Consider the following 26,841-nt stretch of genomic DNA (forward strand, 5'->3'; position numbering starts at 1 on the left):
AAGAGTAGCCATAGCCAGCAGATCTGCTATATAAGAATTGCTAAAGAAATATTCAGAAAAGAAAAGAAAATCATACAAGGAAATGTGAGCTATCAGGAATAAAAGAAGAGAAAAAAATGGTAAATATTGGGAAAATGTAATGGATTACGCTTTCCTTCAGTTAAAATGTGTTTGATGGTTAAAGCAAAAATTATAATATGGTCTGGGGGAATTTAAGTTAATATAGTTGTAATATATGACAACTAAAACATATCAGAATTTGTGGGATTCTGTCAGAGAAGGACTTAGAAACAAATTTAGCACTGAACACTTATACTACAAAAGAAGAAAGATTCAAATAAGTAAGTTTCCACCTAAGGGAATTAGGGGGAAAAAAGGGCAAACTAAACCCAAAACAAATGGAAAGAAGGAGACAAAAAAGAAAAAAAAAACAAACTGGTGAGATTGAAAACAGAAAAATACAGTAAATCCACAAAACCAAGAGCTGTTTCTTTGAAATGATCAATAAAATTTACAAACCCACTGTCAAGACTGACAAAAAAGAAAAGCAAAAAAAGAGAAAAATGATCCATATAAGGAATGAAAAAGGAGTATCACTACAGAAACTGCTAACATTAAAAGTATAATAAACTAATACTATGAACAACTCTATACATAGAAATTTGACAACTTAGATGGAATGGAAATGCTTAAAATTCACAAACTACTAAAAGTTACCTGATATGAAGCAAATAACCAAACAAGTCCCAGGTGAAATCAAGTTCTAAACAAACAAACAAACATCCTTTGGAAAAAGGTATCTCTAACCCCAGATGGCTTCACTGTAGAATTCTACAAAACACATGAAAAACAAGTAACATCAATTCTATATATTCACTTCCAGAAAGCAAAAAAGGAGGGAATAATTCACAACTCATTTTATGAAACCAGCATTATCCTAAAACCAAAACCAAAATCAAACAAAGACAGTAGGGGGAAAAAGAAAGAAAGAAAGAAAAAGAAAACTATAGACCAATATCCTCCCCTCATAATGCTGATGCAAAAGAAAAAAAAAAAGAAATCAATGTTAGCCACCATATTAAGAATCTAAAAAAGAAAAACCAAATGATCCTATCAATTAATGCAGAAAAAGTATTTGACAAAATTCGATACCCATTCAGGATAAAAACTCTCAGTATAGTAAGGAGTGCTTCCTCAATTTGAAAAAGAATACTACAAACAACCTATAGCTAACATTACACTAAGTGATGAGGGCTGAATGCTTTCTCCCTTAAACTGGGAACAGTCAAGGATGTCCACTCTCACCATTCCTACTCAATAAAGTGCTGGAAGTCCTAGCCAGTGCAAGGAGTCAGGAAACAAAAAGTACACAGATTCGAAAGGAAGAAATAAAGTGATCCCTACTTGCAGATGACAAGATGACAAGATTATCTATATAGAAAATTCCAAAGAATCTGAAAAAAAAAAAAATCCTAGGACTAATAAGTAAATTTACCAAGACGATGGGACGTATAGTCAACAAGCAAAAATCAACTGTATTTTTATATACTAATAATGTACAACTGGAAACCAAAATTACAAAAGCAATACCATTTTTAATAGCATCAAAAATTTTAAAAGAAAAAGAAAAACTTACATATATACCTAAAAGTGCATGTACAGGACCAATATGCCAAAAGCCAAAATGCTGATGAAAGAAATCGAAGACCTAAAGAAATGGAGAGAGATACTCTATTTGCAGATTGAAGACTCAACATTAAAAATGTCAATTCTCCAAAATTTTGTCTCTGACAAAAGAGAGGCAAAAATATTATTGAAAACAAACACACAATATACAACTTTGGCAGAAAATGCAAAAAGGAAAACAGTAGGCTTCAAGGGGGAGGTGAACTTAAATTAAACACTATTTGAATATGTAGAAACTCGAGATAGAATGCAGGTCATAAACAAAACAAGACAATATTGGTATTTATTTCTATGCTTGGGTTCCAAGACTATGACATATAAAAATTCTGATTTTTCTTTACATTTACTACTAATAAATCACCACGCACAATTTTTAAAATGAGTTCTTGTACAGTTGGGGAAGAAAGATCTTATTCTCTATAATGCTGTTAAGTCCCCTCCAAATATAAATCATTTCTTATTAATTGCATATTCAACTCTGGAGCTTATTAATTATTGTAGCATAATCAGTTATCTTCAACTGTTTCAGTAACAGGATGTTTCTTGGCAGCCTGATACAAAGAACAGATCAAAGCAGAAATGCTCAGGTTGAAACATGGGTGGAGTGACCACAGCCCCTACTCCTTTCACCTGTATACCTGGGTTCCATAAAGACCAGTGTGAAGACCTACTGGTGATTGATTTGTCATTCCCTGTTTATAATACCTCTAGTTATATTTGTAACATGTTCTTATTGAACACCTGCTAGATTTTCTTTCTTCTTTAAGAAAAACGAACAGTAGCATTCTGGTCATATTGAATTCTATGATTACATTTTCACTTGGCTTTATTAACATTTTGCCATTACATAATGTCCTTGTTTAGTTCACTTAATAATTTTTACTACGGAATATAAAACAATTTTAAAAATGCTTATCTTACTCTTTGCTTACACGTGCATTAAAAAACTCGATCTTTGTATTAGGTATTTCTCTTTTGGCAAGTGATTATGGGGTTTTTGTCAATGACATTCTTTAATAGGGGATTTCAGACAGTTTTTATCAAATGTAGTAATTGGCAATTGAATTATAATACAACACTGTACATTTATATTATTGTTATTCGTTTTTGCTCTCCTTCACCGATTACTTACTGGTTGTGGTACATATTACATATGTTATCTTATAATAGACTACCTTTCAATCCATTTATCTATTTCTTAAACACTCTTCACACTGATATACTCTAATTCAGATGTTTTCATTATTATTATTATTATTAACTAAACATTTCGAGCTTGCTTGAAGAGTTGATATGTACCAACCTTTCCGTTTAACTCTTAACCCTATATTTCCTAACCACAGTTCTTTAATCTACTTTAGAAATGTGAATTGCATTATAAAATTATATTCGTAAGTCCAGTTTTTACTAAACTTTTTACTTTGTGTCATCAAATCTTTTTGTAATTCATTTATTTATTGGAAGTCTTTTTCACATATACTTTCAAGTCTACTTTATCTTTGTGGTAATCTGTTATAAAATGATTTCAGATTTCCTAAGTCCTCAAATGTTTCCTTCTCTCTTAAGAGGCATTCAGTTTGGCCAGATAGTGTACTGGAATGACAGCCATATTTCTCTTAGCTATTATGAAGTTATTCTATTGTTAGTCTATGAATTAAGGGCTGAAGTAGTTCCTGAACTCCCTCCCTGAAATGATATTACACATTCTGCATTTCAAACTTAACAAGCCACTAGGTAAGAACTTTGGCTCCACCCTCACTTTTTGAAACACTTGCTAATATTCATGCTGAAATTAGGTTTCAAATAAGGGAAATCTTTCTTATCTTTCATTATGGTCTCTGTTTTGAAAGTCTTTACCTTTTCATGTAATGTTCTTATTATCCAAAACTATACTACACAAAAAGATAACAGAACCATTACTTTTTCTTCTTGATGTTCTCTTTACATCATTTTTCTATGCCTTAGATTTATTTTGCTTGCTCATTAGTAGTATAGCTAATTCTTTGCTCAGCTGGGTCAATTCTTTCCTTACACCTCTATCCATGTTTCAATATCTCTCACCATCTTTCAGGATCTCACAGATCTTCAGGGTCAGAAAGAACTTAAAAGCCCTTCCCCGAATAAAAATCTCTTATTTTTAAGACAGATTCCATAATGCATTCCAGTTACATTAAACTAGTTAATTTCAGAACATTTGTACTTGGTCAAAAGCTTTCTGATGAAGTAGTAATTCTGATACTATAGAAGTCTTATAATGTTTTTCTTCCCCTTTCCATCACACAGCAACAATGGTCTATTAGGTACACAACTTTGTTTTGCTTTCTTTTCATTTGTCTTGAAGTGTATTGTGTGGAGATTTTTTAGTGGGTTTTACTACTTATCCTTCTACCACCCTCCTAAAACTTTATAAGACAGGAGGTTTACATAACTAATACTTCAGGCCCAATTGTAATACTTACATATGACACTGGAGATATATGTTAGAACTGTAACACATGATCTTTTAATAGAAACAAGATCAAGTATAATGAACAGCATTTTTCTTCACATTCTCCAGAAACTGAAATTAATAACTGTATATCACCATAAGCACTCAATAACATGTATTCTAAAGTAATATATTTTGTTCATTCTTTTCCTTGCTATGTATATACTCCCAAGAAAAAAGTATCAGCATAAAAACTAGCTTTGCAATATCTAATAACTATCTCCATTAAAAACACTTAAAGATTTGCCTCTTCATGAAATGTTATATTTTTTTCATAAAATCATCTATAGGTACATAATAAATTACTATTGTGTAATAATTAATATCTTGGAAAAACTGAATACTTTTTCAAAAACTATACTTCTATTATATATAAAATATTTTGGCATCTGAACAAATTCTATAAAGAAACATATTCTTTATCAACATTTCACTTATCCAAGTATTTATTTTTGTTTATTTTACTCTTAAAAAGACCTAGTTTTCTAAATACTGTATCTTTAAATTGTTATCCAGGACTTCACTGGTGGTGCAGGGGTTAAAAATCCGCCTGCCAATGCAGGGGACATGCGTTTGAACCCTGGTCCGGGAAGATCCCACATGCCGCAGAGCAATTAAGCTCGTGCACCACAGCTACGGAGCCTGCACTCTAGAGCCCGCGAACCACAATTACTGAGGCTGCGTGCCACAACTATTGAAGCCCGCATACCTAGAGCCCATGCTCTGCAACAAAGACAAGCCACTGCACTGAGAAGCCCACGCACAGGAACAGAGTAGGCCCACTCACCGTGACTAGAGAAAGCCTGTGCAGCAACTAAGACCCAATGCAGCCAAAAAATTAATTAATTAATTAATTTAAAAAATTATTATCCAATGAAAAAAGACATAGTTAAAAATAATTCAACAGATGAAGGAGCAAGATAAAAACCAACCAGACCTAACAAATGAAGAGGAAATAGGCAGTCTACCTGAAAAAGAATTCAGAATAATGATAGTAAAGATGATCCAAAATCTTGGAAAAAGAATACAGAAAATGCAAGAAACATTTAACAAGGACCTAGAAGAACTAAAGATGAAACAAGCAATGATGAACAACACAATAAATGAAATTAAAAATACTCCAGATGGGATCAATAGCAGAATAACTGAGGCAGAAGAATGGATAAGTGACCTGGAAGATAAAATAGTGGAAATAACTACTGCAGAGCAGAATAAAGAATGAAAAGAACTGAGGACAGTCTCAGAGACCTCTGGGACAACATTAAACGCACCAACATTCGAATTATAGGGGTTCCAGAAGAAGAAGAGAAAAAGAAAGGGACTGAGAAAATATTTGAAGAGATTATAGTTGAAAACTTCCCTAATATGGGAAAGGAAATAGTTAATCAAGTCCAGGAAGCACAGAGAGTCCCATACAGGATTAATCCAAGGAGAAATACACCAAGACACATATTAACCAAACTGTCAAAAATTAAATACAAAGAAAACATATTAAAAGCATCAAGGGAAAAACAACAAATAACACACAAGGGAATCCCCATAAGGTTAACAGCTGATCTTTCAGCAGAAACTCTGCAACCCAGAAGGAACTGGCTGGACATATTTAAAGTGATGAAGGAGAAAAACCTGCAACCAAGATTACTCTACCCAGCAAGGATCTCATTCAGATTTGATGGAGAAATTAAAACCTTTATAGACAAGCAAAAGCTGAGAGAGTTCAGCACCACCAAACCAGCTTTACAACAAATGCTAAAGGAACTTCTCTAGGCAAGAAACACAAGAGAAGGAAAAGACCTACAATAACGAACCCAAAACAATTAAGAAAATGGGAATAGGAACATACAAGTTGATAATTACCTTAAATGTAAATGGACTAAATGTTCCCACCAAAAGACACAGATTGGCTGAATGGATACAAAAACAAGACCCATATATATGCTGTCTATAAGAGACCCACTTCAGACCTAGAGACACATACAGACTGAAAGTAAGGGGATGGAGAAAGATATTCCATGCAAATGGAAACCAAAAGAAAGCTGGAGTAGCAATTCTCATATCAGACAAAAGAGACCTTAAAATAAAGACTACTAGAAAAGACAAAGAAGGACACTACATAATGATCAAGGGATCGATCCAAGAGGAAGATATAATAATTGTAAATATTTATGCACCCAACATAGGAGCACCTCAATACATAAGGCAAATACTAACAGCCATAAAAGGGGAAATCGACAGTAACACATTCATGGTAGGGGACTTTAACACCCCACTTTCACCAATGGACAGATCATCCAAAATGAAAATAAATAAGGAAACACAAGCTTTAAATGACACATTAAACAAGATGGACTTAATAGATATTTATAGGACATTCCATCCAAAAACAACAGAATACACATTTTTCTCAAGTGCTCATGGAACATTCTCCAGGATAGATCATACCTTGGGTCACAAATTAAGCCTTGGTAAATTTAAGAAAATTGAAATTGTATCAAGTATCTTTTCCGACCACAACACTATGAGACTAGATATCAATTACAGGGAAAGATCTGTAAAAAATACAAACACATGGAGGCTAAACAATACACTACTTAATAACGAAGTGATCACTGAAGAAATCAAAGAGGAAATCAAAAAATACCTAGAAACAAATGACAATGGAGACATGACGACCCAAAACCTATGGGATGCAGCAAAAGCAGTTCTAAGAGGGAAGTTTATAGCAATACAATCCTACCTTAAGAAACAGTAAACATCTCGAATAAACAACCTAAACTTACACCTAAAGCAATTAGAGAAAGAAGAACAAAAAAACCCCAAAGTTACCAGAAGGAAAGAAATCATAAAAATCAGATCAGAAATAAATGAAAAAGAAATGAAGGAAACAATAGCAAGATCCATAAAACTAAAAGCTGGTTCTTTGAGAAGATAAACAAAATTGATAAACCATTAGCCAGACTCATCAAGAAAAAGAGGGAGAGGACTCAAATCAATAGAATTAGAAATGAAAAAGAAGAAGTAACAACTGACACTGCAGAAATACAAAAGATCATGAGAGATTACTACAAGCAACTCTATGCCAATAAAATGGACAACCTGGAAGAAATGGACAAATTCTTAGAAATGCACAACCTGCCGAGACTGAATCAGGAAGAAATAGAAAATATGAACAGACCAATCACAAGCACTGAAATTGAAACTGTGATTAAAAATCTTCCAACAGGGCTTCCCTGGTGGCGCAGTGGTTGAGAGTCCGCCTGCCAATGCAGGGGACGCGGGTTCGTGCCCCGGTCCGGGAAGATCCCACATGCCGCGGAGCGGCTGCGCCTGTGAGCCATGGCCGCTGAGCCTGCGCGTCCGGAGCCTGTGCTCCGCGACGGGAGAGGCCACAGTGGTGAGAGGCCCGCGTACCGCAAAAAAAAAAAAAAAAAAAAAAAATCTTCCAACAAACAAAAGCCCAGGACCAGATGGCTTCACATGCGAATTCTATCAAACATTTAGAGAAGAGCTAACAGCTATCCCTCTCAAACTCTTCCAAAATATAGTAGAGGGAGGAACACTCCCAAACTCATTCTACGAGGCCACCATCACCCTGATACCAAAACCAGACAAGGATGTCACAAAGAAAGAAAACTACAGGCCAATATCACTGATGAACAGAGATGCAAAAACCCTCAACAAAATACTAGCAAACAGAATCCAACAGCACATTAAAAGGATCATACACCATGATCAAGTGGGGTTTATTCCTGGAATGCAAGGATTCTTCAATATACGCACATCAATCAACGTGATACACCATATTAACAAATTGAAGGAGAAGAACCATATGATCATCTCAATAGACACAGAGAAAGCTTTCGAAAAAATTCAACACCCATTTATGATGAAAACCCTGCAGAAAGTAGGCATAGAGGGAACTTTCCTCAACATAATAAAGGCCATATATGACAAACCCACAGCCAAAATCGTCCTCAATGGTGAAAAACTGAAAGCATTTCCAACAAGATCAGGAACAAGACAAGGTTGCCCACTCTCACCACTCTTATTCAACATAGTTTTGGAAGTTTTAGCCACAGTAATCAGAGAAAAAAAGGAAATAAAAGGAATCCAAATCGGAAAAGAAGAAGTAAAGCTGTCACTGTTTGCAGATGACATGATACTATACATAGAGAATCCTAAAGATGCTACAAGAAAACTACTAGAGCTAATCAATGAATTTGGTAAAGTAGCAGGATACAAAATTAATGCACAGAAATCTCTGGCATTCCTATACACTAAGGATGAAAAATCTGAAAGTGAAATCAAGAAAACACTCCCATTTACCATTGCAACAAAAAGAATAAAATATCTAGGAATAAACCTACCTAAGGAGACAAAAGACCTGTATGCAGAAAATTATAAGACACTGATGAAAGAAATTAAAGATGATACAAATAGATGGAGAGATATACCATGTTCTTGGATTGGAAGAATCAACATTGTGAAAATGACTCTACTACCCAAAGCAATCCAGAGATTCAGTGCAATCCCTATCAAACTACCACTGGCATTTTTCACAGAACTAGAACAAAAAATTTCACAATTTGTATGGAAACACAAAAGACCCCGAATAGCCAAAGCAATCTTGAGAATGAAAAACGAAGCTGGAGGAATCAGGCTCCCTGACTTCATACTATACTACAAAGCTACAGTAATCAAGACAGTATGGTACTGGCACAAAAACAGAAAGATAGATCAATGGAACAGGATAGAAAGCCCAGAGATAAACCCATGCACATATGGTCACCTTATCTTTGATAAAGGAGGCAGGAACATACAGTGGAGAAAGGACAGCCTCTTCAATAAGTAGTGCTGGGAAAACTGGACAGGTACATGTAAAAGTATGAGATTAGATCACTCCCTAACACCATACACAAAAATAAGCTCAAAATGGATTAAAGACCTAAATGTAAGGCCAGAAACTATCAAACTCTTAGAGGAAAACATAGCCAGAACACTCTATGACATAAATCACAGCAAGATCCTTTTTGACCCACCTCCTAGAGAAATGGAAATAAAAACAAACAAATGGGACCTAATCAAACTTCAAAGCTTTTGCACAGCAAAGGAAACCATAAACAAGACCAAGACAACCCTAAGAATGGGAGAAAATATTTGCAAATGAAGCAACTGACAACAGATTAATCTCCAAAATTTATAAGCAGCTCATGCAGCTCAATAACAAAAAAACAAACAACCCAGTCCAAAAATGGGCAGAAGACCTAAATAGACATTTCTCCAAAGAAGATATACAGACTGCCAACAAACACATGAAAGAATGCTCAACATCATTAATCATTAGAGAAATGCAAATCAAAACTACAATGAGATATCATCTCACACCAGTCAGAATGGCCATCATCAAAAAATCTAGAAACAATAAATGCTGGAGAGGGTGTGGAGAAAAGGGAACACTCTTGCACTGCTGGTGGGAATGTGAGTTGGTACAGCCACTATGGAGAACAGTATGGAGGTTCCTTAAAAAACTACAAATAGAACTACCATATGACCCAGCAATCCCACTACTGGGCATATACCCTGAGAAAAACATAATTCAAAAAGAGTCATGTACCAAAATGTTCACTGCAGCTCTATTTACAATAGCCCAGAGATGGAAACAACCTAAGTGCCCATCATCGGATGAATGGATAAAGAAGATGTGGCACATATATACAATGGAATATTACTCAGCCATAAAAAGAAACAAAATTGAGCTATTTGTAATGAGGTGGATAGACCTAGAGTCTGTCATACAGAGTGAAGTAAGTCCGAAAGAAAAAGACAAATACCGTATGCTAACACATATATATGGAATTTAAGGAAAAAAAAATGTCATGAAGAACCTAGGGGTAAGACAGGAATAAAGACACAGACTTACTGGAGAACGGATTTGAGGATATGGGGAGGGGGAAGGGTGAGCTGTGACAGGGCAAGAGAGAGTCATGGATATATATACACTAACAAACGTAAGGTAGATAGCTAGTGGGAAGCAGCCGCATGGCACAGGGATATCAGCTCGGTGCTTTGTGACAGCCTGGAGGGGTGGGATAGGGAGAGTGGGAGGGAAGGAGATGCAAGAGGGAAGAGATATGGGAACATATGTATATGTATAACCGATTCACTTTGTTATAAAGCTGAAACTAACACACCATTGTAGAGCAATTATACCCCAATAAAGATGTAAAAAAAAAAGAAAATAATTCAATATCTGTAAAAATATTTTTACATGATGCTTATTAAAACTGTATCATAGGGATTTAGAGGCTTCTTCTGATCTTCCTGTTGGTTATTAGCCTTAAAACAAATGCATAAAATCCCTATAAACTAAATAAATTTACTCATTTTTTAAAAAGCAGAAAAACCTACCAAATCTTTATCATCAGTTTGTATGCACTGTTGACTATTCTTACTTTTTTTCATAAAAATATTGTTTGATCTAGGTATAGTACATTTTTTAGTGTATGTATTTTTTCTACTTCTTAACACTAGACTTGCTATAAATATCAGATGGTCTTTCAAAGATTTTGTGAACTTAATATTAAAAACGTATCACGGATGATCTACACCTCACGTTGTCAATCTGAATGAAAATGACACCATTATCAGCATCATCACTAACATATTTCTTACATTAGCTGCCAATACTATCAATTAGATATTTCACTGTTATTTTAGAAATGAGCATGTCACAAGCATGTCATTTGCCACTATTTTCTCTGGCTAGTAATAAATTCAAAGTGTTCTTTGACAAAGGACATCAATCAGGAGAGCAAAGAAACCTGAGTTCAAATGTAGATGGAGGCAATTATTAAAACTATAGCATAGAGACAAATTGCTTACCATTCTTAAGCCTCAATAACTCCCTTATCAAGCTGCTGAGAGGATTAAATGAAATAATGCATATAAAGCATTTAACGCAGAGCATGGCACACACTAAGTAAAAGATTTTAGCAGCAGTTGATGATGATGATGATGATTCCTAAAAAAGATTTCAAGAACCATCCCTAGCAGTATGCCCCAGACACACTTGACTCATCTGCTACACTTTACCGGAGATTCTTGCTTTCATTCCTTTTTACTGTTCTATGTCCTATGTTCATAGCCTCCATAGTGAGGCTTTGGTAACATTACCTCTAAGAACTTCATTAGGTAGCACTCAGAACACCTACAATGGACACTATGCCCTCCATGAGCCTCTTTCACACATGTTGTAGCTTCTGATTGCTCTTGCTTGATATAAATTTGCGGGAAGCTGCCTTTACTCCACACTAAGCATAGGAGAGAAAAATGGCCAATGTCTCTGGGGAATAATTAACAAAAGACAGTTTGTTTCATCTTCATGATAAAATACAGCATCCCTATTAAAAGGCAAATTCATCATTCCCAAAAGTTAAATAGAATGACACTTTAAAAGTAATTCCAGCTGATTAAATTTAGGGTTCTGAAAAAAATTTTAATTCATGAATATACTCTGAATCTTTCATTTGATTTTAAAATGTATAAATGTTCATTTAACTTTGAGCCCTTGCCTCTCAGTGTTCTATTCTGAGCTAGTCAAACAAGTGGTAGCAGGCATGCTGGGCTCAATAATACTGCCTCTCATATTTAAATACTCTTTTTCACTTGGATTGCAAATTAAAGACAGTCTCCTGAACACTGACACATTTTCAATGATTGATTTTGCAAAACGTGTTGATTTTTCCTACACTGTTTTGCCTCTGTGTATGTCAACTTTGGCCTTCTTTTCTTGCTCCTTTGCAGTGCTGCTGTCTCTTTGAAGCCATTGTCTGCCTGATATGAAAAATGTACATTAAACCTCACGACTAATTACATACATAGAAAATTCCTGATCTCAAATATAAAACACCCATGCCCAGAAACTATAACAAAAGCTTCTGACTATGTACAAAACTCTTAATCAAATCTTTCATTCACTCGGATTAAAAGAAATTCCAATAATTTATTTTCTGTTAAAGTTGTCTTTATATCCTTTGAAAAGTGGATTTCTTATGCATGTTACATGCCTATAAGTCAATCCATTTAACATTAAACCCCCTATTTCCTCCACAAAAGTTTATACTTGCTGTTAGGTCTACTTCAATTAAGTGCTACTCAGTAGAATTGTTTCATTCTAAACACAAAACTATTTAGTCTTAATATAATGTCCTTTTCTTTTTTTTAACTCTCTCTGCACTAAGCATTAGCAAAGTAGACTTTCCCCAATAAATCCTATAATCTATGGATTAAGTACATGGCTTCTTGTATTTAAAAAACATACTTGGAAAGAGAATGAAAAGAAACTTCTTTCCCCTCGAATTCCCCAAAATATACAAAACAATGTCTCTAAATCTAAAAGGACAGTGCCTTACACACATGCTGCATGTTAATAGTATATAGAGAACGAAATTTCATCTCAGATAACTTAATTGTTGGGAAAATTATTTTTCCTGAACAGACTAGTTTTAGAGTTAATTTAACCAATCATTTTTTTTTTAAGCTATTGTATGCAAGGCCTTGTCTAAGCACTCTGAGAGAATACCTGCAAGGAGTTTAGAAGCTAGTGTTGATGGACGGTAAACAGTATACAAATGGCAATCATATGAAACAAGATAAGCACTGAGAAAGGGCACATACAGGAAGGAACAAAGAGAGAGTGAGAAGAGTTGTGGCTACTCCCCTGCTTGGCTCGTTAGCACGTCAGAATTTTCATAAGGCCTACCAGCCATCATTCGTTTCCACCAGCGATCCTAGCAACAGACTCCCCTAGCTCCCGGTCTACCGCATCTAGGTACCCTACTCGATTATGCTGTTGCTTGCCTTTTTGTGAGAACAACTCTCTTCTGTCTCTAGCTGTTGTTCATCTCATGCAGTTACCAAGTGCAGTAAATGCATCCCATGCCACCACGTGACTATTCTGGGAAACCCTGCATTGACTACCAGTGTACCAACTGGCTAGTGAAACCCTGGGTATGCAATTTTAGTTGCTTGAAAATGATGTTTCAGAATGGAAAGATGAAAGGAGGAGGAGAAGGGAAGTAGCCACACTCCTCTTCAGAAATGGCCACGATACCTAAGCAGAGCAAGTCGGAGTAAGGTCTGCACATGAGCCAAAGCTTAGAATTTCATTGCCTTTGTTGGCTCACGTCACTTCTTTAATTAATGTCACTTTCTCTGGTTTAATATCAGAGCAAGTGACAAGAGTGCTTCTGGATGAATTGTGTTTTCTGAGGACTGTATGGCATACTCTCCCGCAGTCTGACAGAGGGACGTGCCAGTTTTACTTGGCAGTTACAATGCACCAGCTTTAGTTTTAGTAGTTTAATTTGTGGCAGTTATATGTTTTGAATACGTTGAAGTATTCACAATGGTCTCATGGAATCTGCTCCATAGATAAAGTTTACACAGTGGAAAAGAAAAAGCAATGGCTATTAAGGTGATTATGAAAAAAGCTTCTCTTGGCCACAGCTGGTCTTACAGGCATTCCTGTAAATTTAAGAGCATTTAGGGGATATGATTAAAGTGATCACAAGGAATGATGCCCTTTTTTTTTTTTTGCCCAGTTCTGTAGCTGGTGTGAGACGATCATAAGGAATATGATATTTAGAACTCAATTTTATGCAAAATCCATTATTCAAGAAGTGAAGTTTATATACATGATAGACATGCAATGAAATAAATGTTAGAATAGGAAGCTTTGTTACTTATGCATTAAGTTGGTTCTAACATTTTGGTAAACTAACTTTTTATTGATATAAAATTCAGAAGAATTTCTGCATTGAGGAGAAGGGACTAAACTTTTCCCCTTGGTTTGTTAAAGATCTGTCTGTTTCAGGCTGAAGTAATCTGAAGATTTTTTATTTAGTTTTTCCTTCATCTCCTTTATACACTTTTGTGAAGCCTCATCAGCTCAGGGTGAGAGCTGTCACCAAGGAGTTCCAAACTTTACCTGCCCTTTCTAAATTTAGGGTTCTTTACTGCAGCAGGTTGAAGATCTGGCTTTGAAGGCACCTGGCTCTGCTGGAGAACAGAAATATTCATCTCCACTGAATGCATGCTGCTTAAGTGCTGGAGGCCCTTGCGGGAGACTAACTCTCATTGGACACTTCATTACAATACTTTCTCTTCCCTACATGAAGTAGTAATTCTCATTCACCAAAGACAGAATTTTGCCTGACACAGCCACAGGAGCTCCTGTTTGACTTTCGAAATTAATCAACCTCGAAGCTGGAGTAGAAATGGCATGTCCTTTAACCTTAAGCACAAAAAGCTCTCAACAGACTGCAGTTTTTATATCCCTGGATGGGAGTTTGGGCCCCTGATACTTAAACTTGATGCACATACTGGGTTTCTGGCATGCTTTTGCCCATACCCATCTGCTAGGCTGGCACTGTGCCCATTCAGAAGGTGTGATGCCAGTTTCAATAGGGCATAGGTGCCAATCAAAGATGGGTTTGGAGGGGCAGCATGCAGAACTCAGCAAAAGTCAGCTCTTCTGCCAGAAGATCCTCCTGTTATCATATAATGCCAATGAAGGGCCACATGCTTCATTGCCTGAGATCACATTGCATCTGTAGATGTTCCTGGCCTTCAATGGATGTCTTTCTACGGAACCTTTTTCCTCAAGTATTACTTGATTGGAGATGTTAAAGAAAAGTCTACCTGACTAAATGAAGTCCACCTCTTTAAAAGAAACAATGGAAATCTTCAACAATTTTCTTGAAATAATTGCTGAGTTTTGTGTCTTTCCTCCTAAAATACCCTTTCACATAGAATACTGCATAGCGTATTCAGTTCACATAATGGAGTTATAAGGGACAAACTTTCTGAAGGACCACTAACTGCAAAACTATGTAAGCAGTATAAGACCCACAAACACTTTGATCATTGTTAAATGTGGATGGTGGACAAATTTTTATCATCCAAATAGCTAATTTCTAGTGAATTCTTCCATTTAGAGCTTTAGAGTTTAATTTTCTTTTCATTTATTTTATAAACATAGATATTCCTGTTTCTTAAAAGAAGGACCATACTTCCTACTCTTCATCCATATCTAAAGAAAAAAAAAACCCTAAAACACTTCAGAAGCAAAAGTCTATCCTTATTTCATAACGAAGCCAGAAGCTCCCAAAAGCTGGGAGTTTTTTTATTGTGTGGCAATAGAGGTGAACTCATTTCCTGAAGAAGACATTTCCCTATAGCAAACAGGTTTCAAATTTAAAAACCTTAACCACTGTAAAGTTATAAGATAGTAACAGGTGCAGTGAAAGAGACATAATATATAAATCATTGAAGAACAGAGCAGTTTGTAAATCTTCCCTTAAGGCAAAAGAGTTTGAGAGTAGAAATGTTGAAAATGAAGACCCACAATATAAAATATGTTAAAAAGAAGATCAGACACTTACAAAAATGAAAGAGATAAGAAAAGGCTAAGTAAGCCTTAGAAAAACACTCTCTTTTTATACAAAGAATCCAAACTTTTGCAGATACTTAGATTTCTTAACTGATAAGTAAATGAACACTCTATTAAAACTCAAAATTAATAGCCGATGGACAGCACATACAAAATTAAAATACAACTTCTAGGGAGTTTAAATATTCTTGTGAAAGGTACATCAAGTTTATTAAACTCACAAAATCCCAAGTGATCTCTTCCTCTGTTGAGATAATATCACCTATTACCTATTACACCTTCATCTGAGAACTAATTTATCTTATATACTATAGTTTCTAGTACAAGTTATCCTTATTTCATATTTATTTCCTTCTTCTTTTCACCCACACAGTATCATCTGCAAAATTTCCTAGTAACAACTGTGGTTCCTAGTAAGCACTGTATCAAATAAGACTAACTGCTTATCTCAAAGCCTTCTCTCTAAAACACTGCCAAAATAACATTTAACACAGCAATATATAATGAAGCAATATATGTTTCAGTAACTCTACTTTGTTGCTAGCATTATCATTAGGATCTTCCGAACACTACTCTGCATACCTTAAAAATCAATCCATTCCAGCTTACTAGAAAGTACAATAAGTAAAAACCATACATGTATAAATAACCTTTTCTATTTCTTCATAAATAGAAGTCTGTTTCATCAATAAAATATGTGAGTTAAACTTTGATAATTTCTAAAACTCATAGTCATCCTATCCTCTTCCCCCTGCCCTACCACCCCCCCCAAAAAAAAGATTTCTTCTGTTTCTAAAGAGCAAAATTGAGCTGATCTGACAGGATTACCCAAAAAATGCATGGCAGTCACTTGAAGTCTAAACATTTATCCATGAAAAAATGATTGAGCTTAATGCTTCAAGAGAGCTAATTTTAGTTATAATAACATATTATTTAGAAAAGATAATGCTATTGATTTACTGTCAATAAAGCATATATAGATTTTTTTAGATGACATCATGAGAGTTAATCTGTCTCAGTTTTTCTTGTGACTAAGAGTACATCTCTAAGGTTACAGGCTGGAGTTAAGGGTAACATCTATAATTATGGAAGAGAATAAAGCAACTGGCTTGTGTGGATTAAGCAGCCCAGTCTATCTCCATCTCTCAGGCAAATAACCGTTGAACATCTAGTCTGTGCTTGATATTCCAAAGATGCTAAATTGTCATGGTTATGCTCAAAATCAAAAAACTAAAACTTACACAGATAAATCATTTCCATTTGTACTAATATAAGAAGACTTCATGAGCACATGAAGAATTTGGCTGAAGTTTATTACCTGTAATTCTGTTTTCCTAGATTTTTTTTTTTTTTTTTTTTTTCTGGTACGCGGGCCTCTCACTGTTGTGGCCTCTCCCGTTGCGGAGCACAGGCTCCAGACGCGCAGGCTCAGCGGCCATGGCTCACGGGTCTAGCCGCTCCACGGCATGTGGGATCTTCCCGGACCGGGGCACGAACCCATGTCCCCTGCATCGGCAGGCGGACTCTCAACCACTGCGCCACCAGGGAAGCCCTGTTTTTCTAGATTTTTGACTAATTTCTGAAACACGGTATCTTTCATATCTGAAACATAAGATGACAGCTTAAATGAGAACTTTTCACTATGTCATCATGGCTACTATTGTAAATTTTAGTGGGAAAAATAGATAGAGGTTGGTAAGTAAAATGTCATTCCACTGACATTCTCTTATGTTCTTAGTTTTACCATATTTAGTAGCTAAATCCATCACAGTCCATGGCAGGACAAATGGAAAAACCCTCCAGTAGATGTCTTTGTCACCATCCTAATCTCCTGCGGCACCAGACACTGAATTTAGAATTCAACTATCACTGAGAATGGGAAATTCTAAATAAATAAATAAATTAGATTGAACTGCTTATCGAGTTCCAAGTTTTTAAAAACCTTATCTTAATCATCACTATTATTATTACCCCTAACATACAGAATAGAAACAAAGACTCGTGGATAGGTGAAAGTCACTCAAGTTTGCAAAAGGCTTAGTCAGGTCAGAATTCAACCCAAATTTGCCTAACACCAAAGCCCATGCTTTTATTTGTGCAATTCTCCCTCAGTTTGCTTAGTTCTATGTTATACCTAGCAATAAAGTAGAATTTAAACTCTTAGTTCTCTCTCCGGAAATTTTAGAAATTTTTTTCACTTATTTGATCCCAAAATAACAGCAATTTTTTCCACCCCCTAAACCAGTTTCCATTCTCCCTTTTCCCCTCCTCTCTTTTCATATACAAAGAAAGAACTCTGTCTTGTATTCAGACTTTTCTTTTCCCTCTTATTACTATTTCTATTAATGCTACAGGCACATTATTTCTCCAAGTCAAGAGTAAATATAAAATATTTCTGCCCCTTCCCCTTTTCTTCTTGCTGACTACTGAAAGGCCTTGGATACTGATCTCAAAGCTCGAGGACAGTTGTACACACACAATGAGTTAGACACAGCGGTTAGCTTCTTCTCAGCCTTTGGTAACAAATGCTGATGAAGTGTCTGCTGAAAAGAGTACATCTGGCAAATATGATGCTTAAAAAGAATGTAGCTGGACACAAAGGACACAAAAGAAACCTGAATTTACCTACTTCTTCATTTATATACAGGAAGTGATGAGAACCATGGTAAAATGCAAAAGCATGATATAATTTCATATGGACTTGCTTAGCTTTGAAAATAAGTAAAAGCTAATTTTAATGAAGTTGTTGCTGATGGCAACTCACTGAAGAGCTGATTTTGATTTATGAATGCCACTTCTGATAAAACAATAACAACACTTGGAACACACAGCTTTATTATATATTCTGAAGTATGGAGACTTTTCCTCAAAACAGCTAAACATTTCTTTAAAGTCCTTCCCCCAACGTGTGCACTTGCTTATATTTCCAGGATCCAGGTTCTGAAATTCAGATAGTAGGGGGTATTTCATAACATATGAAACCTTGAAAATTGTTGCAAAATAAATCTTACTGAGAAAAAAATAAGTAAAAAAATATGTGCAGTACTTGGACTGAAAGAAGCAAAGATTTTTCTGTATTTAAATAGGGACAAATAAATCACATGCCTAAGCAAATAAATTCCTTTTTCACAACAGGAACCACACAAGTAGTGAGTATGTATACACATATATGTACACATACATTATGTATATGTGTATAGACATATAATTTAAGTTTAAACATGCACTTAAATTTAAATACATATAACACATACAATATGTACATCTAAAAAAGAGAAAACAAGATCATCACAATCAATGCTTTTCTGTAGTTCTTTGAAATTATTCAAATAATTCAAACATTAGAAAACTGAAAGTATAACTGATAAGCTGTGCAATCCAAGGCTATAGCTCAGCCACATCAGAAATAATTTATTCAACTCCATTTCTCTGACCTTGAGTCAAGACAGTGTACTAGAGATCCTTACTCTCTGCCATACAAGAGAATTCACTAATTCAGAGTCTCAGCCAACACTTATTCTACAAAGAATTCTATTCTCTGTAGATCCCAAGTACTCTCAGGGTCTTCATCTGCACCATCTAATGTGGTAGCCACTACCTATACGTAGCTATTGAGCCCCTGAAATATGACTAGACAAATCCTGGATTTTAAAGACTTTAAAAAAGTGAAATATTTCCTTTTTTTAATATTGATAACATGTTGGAATTATAATACTTTAGATATATTGTATTTAATAATACATACTATTTAATTAAATTTCACTTGTTTCTTTTTACTTTTTTTAATGTGGCTCCTAGAAAATTTTACTTTACATACATGGCTTGTATTACATTTCTATTGAACAGTGCTGTCTGTGTCACTCAATCTAGTACTTAGAATCATAGCATTTTTCAAGCAAGTTCAAATCCTTTAAATGGGGAAGCTGTTCTTTATTTAACCCATACAATAATTTTGTGTTGGTCTTATCTTTCCAACTAGATTAGACACTCAGGTGATTAATAAGTTACTTATTAACTGGATTTCATCCATTTGTTCAAAACTACAATCTTAATTTTATCAGAAGAGAAGCTTTATCCTTCATGAGCCATGAAACATGCTTGTGTGACAAGGGTGACAGAATATGCCACCCTAAAAGATGCCTCTTTGGCATAAGGATTATTTTGAACTAAAGGCATTTGAAAAATAGCAAATGTAGGGAGAGGCTTCCTCTGAACTCCCTTTATTTGCCTAAAGACAGAGCCTCCAAAAAAAAAAAAAACCTCCATTGTTTTAAATGCCCTCCAGGAGCGCTTCATTAACCAGGAAAGACTGACTCATCACAGAAGAGATGAGAAGTTGACACCACTCCCAAACTTTGTTATGAACTATCATAGCCCACATCTACTCTTCTAAGGGCTATTAATCTCTCCTAAAAATCATTTACTGTCCCTTAAGTGGCCTGTATCCCGTCTCCCCTTCCCTTATTAAGACAGTATGTAAGCTCGCAAATCTCACCGTGTTTTAGGGTATTTATTCACTTTTTTTCCCGATATTACTGTGCATGTAACATTAAAAAAATTAATAAATTTGTATACCTTTTCTCCTGTTAATCTGCCTGTTGTCAGTTTATTTCATAAACCCAGGTATCCAGCTTAAGAAGATAGAGGGAAAGTCCTTCCTTCCCTACACTTTGAAATGTTTAATGAGGAACCCAAGATTCCTCCAATGAAGGTCTTTTACCAACTTCTTAAATTCCTACAGACACACATATAATGAGTCAATATATTTAGAAGAACTGCTCCTTGAGGGCATTTTTTTTTTTTGCGGTACGCGGGCCTCTCACTGTTGTGGCCTCTCCCGTTGCGGAGCACAGGCTCCGGACACGCAGGCTCAGCAGCCATGGCTCATGGGCCCAGCCGCTCCGCGGCATGTGGGATCTTCCCGGACCGGGGCACGAATCCGCGTGCCCTGCATCAGCAGGCGGACTCTCAACCACTGTGCCACCAGGGAAGCCCGAGGGCATATTTTTAATCACTAATATTTATCTTATTTTATTCATTAAATCTGATCTTCTAATGGATATTTCTTGATCATTAAACTACAGATGCAAGGTAGCCCTGAATAATCCTTTTAAAGTCAGTGTAATTTTAAAATGTAGTGTAAAAGTATACTCAACTCAGGCTCCTTACCTGTACCAAAGAACACAAAAACTAAATGAGTGTCTAATTTCTTAATTATCCCAAGATGGGGGCTTCCCTGGAGGCGCAGTGGTTAAGAATCTGCCTGCCAATGCAGGGGACACGGGTTCAAGCCCTGATCTGGGAAGATCCCACCTGCCGCGGAGGAACTAAGCCCGTGTGCCACAACTACTGAGGCTGCGCTCTAAAGCCTGCGAGCCACAACTATTAGCCCGAGTGCCACAACTACTGAAGCCCGCGCTCCTAGAGCCTATGCTCCACAACAAGAAGCCACAGCAATGAGAACCCTGCACACCGCAACGAAGAGTGGCCCCCCCTTCGCCACAACTAGAGAAAGCCCGCGCACAGCAACAAAGACCCAATGCAACCAAAAATAAAAAATAGTGAATAAAATAAATTAATTAAAAGAAAAAAACAGGGGCTTCCCTGGTGGCGCAGTGGTTGAGAGTCTGCCTGCCGATGCAGGGGACACGGGTTTGTGCCCCGGTCCGGAAGGATCCCACATGCCTTGGAGCGGCTGGGCCCGTGAGCCATGGCCGCTGAGCCTGCGCATCCGGAGCCTGTGCTCCGCAATGGGAGAGGCCACAACAGTGAGAGGCCCGTGTACCGCAAAAAAAAAAAACAAAAAACAAAAAACACAATTATCCCAAGATGGCATGTAACTAGTACCATTCTAGACGTACAGGAGAGAAGTTAATTCATTCCATGCAATAGATGCCTTGAAGTATGAAGGCCCAATTCTCTAGTGAGGCCTAGTTAAGAAATGACCAGAACCTTGTACTACTTAAATATTAATGATTAAGATTCACAAATGGAAAGTGTTTGTATTCATACAGTTGCATTCTCTGAGCTGTAAAAAGCAATGTTTCCAGGAAAACACTCTCGAAAAAGAACATTAACATTTTGTCTGGCAGACTGTGTAATTATGCTCTGAAAAGACTTCTAAGAGTCATTCAGAAAAACATGGACAACAAGGACTGGGGTCAGTCATGTCTTGAACCCATTCTACTAAACATTATCTTCATACGACTTAGAAAAGTACATTTATGGATTATATCTTATTTCAAAGTTTCAATTCTCAAAATATTATTAAGAAGTCACAGGTATAGTCACATATATAAGAATATTTGGTGATTTATACTTTACCTAAATATATCAAACCAAATCCTCCAGAGCCAATCATCTTGCCCAGCACCCACTGTTTTCCTTCCACATCACCCAGGACCTTGCCTTCTGGAAGTGGAACAGGAAGTCTATATTTCTCTTTTCTTCTTGGTGGCATCACTTCTGTTGACAGAAGGGGTGAGATAGTGATTAAAAATAAAAACAACAACTAAGAAAACTCCAGTTAAAATACATTTCTCAAAATGTCTTCTATGGGGCACTTTCCCAGGTTCCCAGAAATTAGGATTCTGAAGTCAACTGGGTTTAGGAAAGCCCACACATTTTATTCAAATTGGAGATTCACCAACATTACAATATTGAAATCTAAGAGGCACTGATGTTAAAAAAACAAACAAACCTGCTGAACCTCACTTAACATTTCCGAAATTCAGTTAGGCAGTCAAAATACCTATTAACAGTGCAGAATACACCTTAAGAAATGAGTTAACAATATCCAATTACAAAGAGAAAATAAATTTCATATATATGAAAATACTCCTTTCACTAAGAATGCTACGTGTCAAAGATGAGAAGGTCTTCAGTCACTAGGAAAGAAAACACAGCTTTTGACTGGGAAAACATGGACGACGGCAATGTACATCATTACCAAGCCCAGCAACTGACACAGAGTAGGTACTCAGCAAATATCTGTTAAATGAGCAAAGCATTGGGTTTTCATGGATGTATAATTAAGCAGAGCACTAGGCCACTGTGCAGTTTTAGGGCTGGCACACTACTCTTTCAGCTTCTTTCTGTTCCTCTATATCCTGTCCCTTCCGCACCCTCACCAAAGTGAAAACTGCCCTGTCTTAGAGATTAATACAGTACTGCCAACAACAAAAGTATGGACTCCAGGGCTTCCTTGGTGGTGCAGTGGTTGAGAGTCCGCCTGCCGATGCTGGGGACGCGGTTCGTGCCCCGGTCCGGGAGGATCCCACATGCCGCGGAGCGGCTGGGCCCGTGAGCCATGGCCGCTGAGCCTGCGCGTCCGGAGCCTGTGCTCCGCAACGGGAGAGGCCACAACAGTGAGAGGCCCGCGTACCGCAAACAAAACAAGAAAAGTATGTACTCCATAGTAGAGCCATCCAACTTTACCCAATTAATTATAATTGTACACAGGTTAGTGAAATTCACCAGAGATTTTTGAGTCGGAAGAGAAAATTTCTTCGGAAAAAACACACACAGCATATAGGCCTGAAACTAACTGTGAAAGTAACTGCCGTCTTCTAAGTATTTCCAAAGAATTTTTTAAAACTGGTGAGTGCTTTTGAAATGAAAGTTTTCATTGTATACGCTATCCATCTTCAGAATGAGAAGGTTTCTGTTCCTTTTAGTAGGTTTTCCCTGCTTCACTTAACTTTAATCAACGCCCTACCTTTTACTCAGCAGCAACACCCCAGGTAGAGCAAAGGAACACAGCAGAAATCTTTAACAATATTCACCTGTCCTCCTCCTAACGCGAACACAAGGGAAGCCAGGAATTTAAATGAACAATGCCCAAAACAGGAAAAGTTTTAACCAGTACTTTATATATACTGACCAGTACTTTATGTACTGGGGCCCAACATTTATTTGCTGATTTAAAAACTAAAGTCTACAGAGAACAACTTTTCAGCAGGGCATAAATTCTCAATCAGTATAAAGAAGACAAACACAGTTTGGGGGCAACTCTGTGGCATCAGAACTTGAGACCTGAAAGGTGACTTACTATACAATGCGCATTCTGGGCATGGAGGCGGAGTTCAAGTTTACAGGAGGAAGCGCCAGCCTCCTCTCAAGGCCAGTACCGACACAGACGTCCCTGCTGCTTTGGGGTCCCCTCCCAGAGCTGCGATGAAAAGTGCTCAACACGAGTTTCCACTACCCAGAGACCTGAACCCGAGCCAAGACTGGGCTTGGGGGCGGCCATGGCGGAGGGCCATGAGAGCGGAGGCAGGGGCGGGGCAGCGCGGCCCACCGCCCGCCCGCCCGTCCTGCTCGGCGGCCCAAGACACCCCCACGCCCGGCCGGCCCGAACCACCCGAACCTCGCCGGCGTCTGGAGACTCACTTCCCGACTCAAGCTCCCTCTAGACCGACAAAAAGAGAAACCCAATCTCCTTCCCCGCCTCACTCCTCCGCCCCGCCTCTGGGCGAACGGGAGTTGAAGGGGGGCGAGGTTCACGCACTGAGTTAGAAAAAAGTCAGGACCAACCGCGAAAGCAGGGACCGCTGCCCGTCCGGGGCTGAGGCGCGGCCCGGAGGCCCCGGCGTCTCTCTCCGACCGCAGCTCCTCCCCGGGCTGGGGCGCCACGCGGGCCGGGCAGGCGGAGAGCGGGGCGCGGAAGTGTGGGGTCCCGACGCGACCCCCAGGACCCGGGGACGAGAGGAGGTTAACCAGGCCCTCCGCGTCCCCGCCGCCAGACCGCGAAACGCCTCCCGCCGGCCTACCAGGGCCGGGCGGGGCCGCGGGCCTCCAATCCCGCGGGGAGGCGGGCCCGGAGCCGGCGCGGCCCGCGGAAGGGGCCAAACTAACTTCTTGCACCTGGGCCCGCGGCGTTGCGCGCGCCCGACACAGCTCGCTCTGGGCGGAGACTGCGGCCCCGGGCCCACGGAACCTCGCCTAGGCCGCGGCCAGCGTTCTTTCTCTTTAAGGCGGCCTGTAAGCGCTCGGGGACGCAGAGACGAAGAGGCGGCGGCGGGTCTACACCATCAGATCAGTTTGGTGTGCATTTGTGTAGAAGGAATTTCAGGCCTCTTGTACCATGATCTCGGTACCCAGAGTTTCCAAGTCAACAGGCCGGTCCTTACTGAGCATTTACCCGGGCAGCCAGTCACACTGGCCAGGCCTCTAGAGCAAGAAGCCTGTGTGAGCAGGAAGGCCTATAACACAGCGTTTAAGTTCTCAGAGGCATATTGGCTCAAGATCCATTTACTAGTTGGATAATCTTGACTAAACGTAATTACAAAACTTTCATTTTTTTCTTTTTTTTTTTTTGATCTGTGAAATGGAAATAACCCTAGTTATTCAGGTTAAGAAGGTTTGTTAAAGAAAAAATTATTCCGACATTTCTTAAAATGGTAAGGAAGACTATTCAAAACTCTTGAAATAGCAGAAAGAGCTATGCTAAATTCCAAATACAGCAAAGAAAAGCGGGAATTTATAGCCGAGGACCTGGGTGGGGGTCAGTGGATGGAAAATTACTAAGAGGAAATATCAGGGGAGAGGAGAGGATTCCGGTTAGATGGTGCTAACAGAATCAAGGTGATCAGACATCACGGTGGGGTGGTGGAGGATGAGGAACTGGATTAGATATGGAGAATGGAGAGATTCTGGCTAAACTTAGCAGGATGTTTGCTAAGATTGGACAGTATAGAGAGAACATGGAAGTCCAAAAGTCAAGGCCTATTTGAGGAAGAGTTCAGGGGAGTCTAAGTAGAGTTTGGTCAAGAAGCCTAAGTAGAGTTTGTCAGGTTATTGGTTATAAGATTATGATGATAATTAAGTGAAAGACATAAGTAGTTTTCTAACATATAATAAGGACTCATAGTTAGCTTATAATATTTTAGGTTAGGCAAAACAAATGCTCAGAAAGCAATTCTTAAACAATACATCAACATCTTATGTGGGAAGTCAGTAATTGCTTGGGATGCAAATACTGGAAGTCAAAATCCTTTAATGACTGATGGAATAGGGTTTTAAGACTTCCTGCATCTATCAAACTGTCACCAAATGAAAGATGGCATGAGAAGACACTTTTAAAAAATCTCTCATGTGGATAAAAAAGCATTTTTAAAGAAACTCAATAGTCTATACATAGAATAATCATGCCCTTTAAGATAGTCACTCACTAATCTAAAAACATCCATTCTTATTTCTATAAGATATATACGTAACAGATGCTGTTGTTTGCCTGCCCAGACGTTTATATGGGCATTAAATCTGCCATTCCAAATTGGTTCAGGTTTCTACCCAGTCCCCAGGTTACTATCTTTGGGAAGATACAACAATAGCACCAGGCACAACAGATTACTCTTAAGGGGTCATACATGGCTCCTCTGTTTCATACATATATATACCTAGTATGTTAGTATCATAGCCCTTTCCCACTGCTATAATAGAATACCACAGACTAGGTGGTTTATAAACAACAGAGATGTATTCCTCACAGTCCTGAGTCTGGCCAAGTTCATGACTCAGTCACATCCCAAAGGCTGCTGCCTCCAAATACCATCACCTTGGGGATTACGTTTCAACATACAAATTTTAGGAGGACACAAACATTTAGTTCATAGCAGTTCGTAAATCCTGTTAGCTCAGCCTTCAAAATATATCCAGAATCCATCACTTCCTACCACTCCTACTTCTATCTTTCTGGTCCAAACCACCATGTCTTTCCTGGATACTGGTAGTACCGTCCTAAAAGCTATCGTATTTCTAACCCTTCTACCCCTTCAGTCTATTCGCAACAAACAGCTTAAAAGCTTAGATCATTTCTCTGCTCAAAACTCTTCAGTGACATTCTAATTCAGTCATTGTCAGCCAGTCCTCACTATGACCTAAAACAGTGTTTTTCAACCTTGGTACTACTGACATTTGGGCCAGATAATTCCTTGTTGACAAAGGGGAGGATAGTCAAAAGTGGATTCTCCTGTGCATTATAGGTCATTTATCAACACCCTGGGCCTCTGTAGTACTACAGGTTGTGACAACCAAAAATGTCCCCCAGACATTACCAAAATTTGTAAATTTTGCCAAAATTGCTGCTGGTTGAGAATGACTTACCTACAATGATCTACATGGTTCTGTACCTCCCCCATTTCCTGTTACTTTCTGCAACCACTGCGGCCTCCTTGCTGTTCTCAGGACTATTGCACTTTTCATTCTGTCTGGA

The 26,841-nt window shown here is 37.9% G+C and overlaps 1 protein-coding gene across 11 annotated transcripts in view; it reads right to left on the minus strand.

Annotated features, from left to right (window-relative positions):
* Positions 1-24,441, minus strand: part of VRK2 (VRK serine/threonine kinase 2) — a 97,369-nt gene extending 72,928 nt beyond the window's left edge. For 2 of the 11 annotated variants that reach the window (XM_033407261.2, XM_033407259.2), the window contains exons 1-3: positions 24,162-24,441; positions 21,951-22,091; positions 1,637-1,708 (exon numbers count right to left, since the gene is read on the minus strand). In XM_033407261.2, coding sequence (XP_033263152.1) covers positions 1,637-1,708; positions 21,951-22,086 — 208 coding nt within the window. In that variant the 5' untranslated portion in view covers positions 22,087-22,091; positions 24,162-24,441. Of the gene's footprint in view, positions 1-1,636; positions 1,709-16,944; positions 17,229-21,950; positions 22,092-23,676; positions 24,034-24,161 lie in introns of those variants that run through there. The other 9 variants (XM_033407264.2, XM_033407262.2, XM_049695756.1 and 6 more) reach the window with 7 other exon arrangements.
* Between the last annotated feature and the right edge of the window lie 2,400 nt (positions 24,442-26,841).

This window comes from Orcinus orca, chromosome 13 (genome assembly GCF_937001465.1).
Source record: "Orcinus orca chromosome 13, mOrcOrc1.1, whole genome shotgun sequence".
Taxonomy (NCBI): Eukaryota; Metazoa; Chordata; class Mammalia; order Artiodactyla; family Delphinidae; genus Orcinus; species Orcinus orca.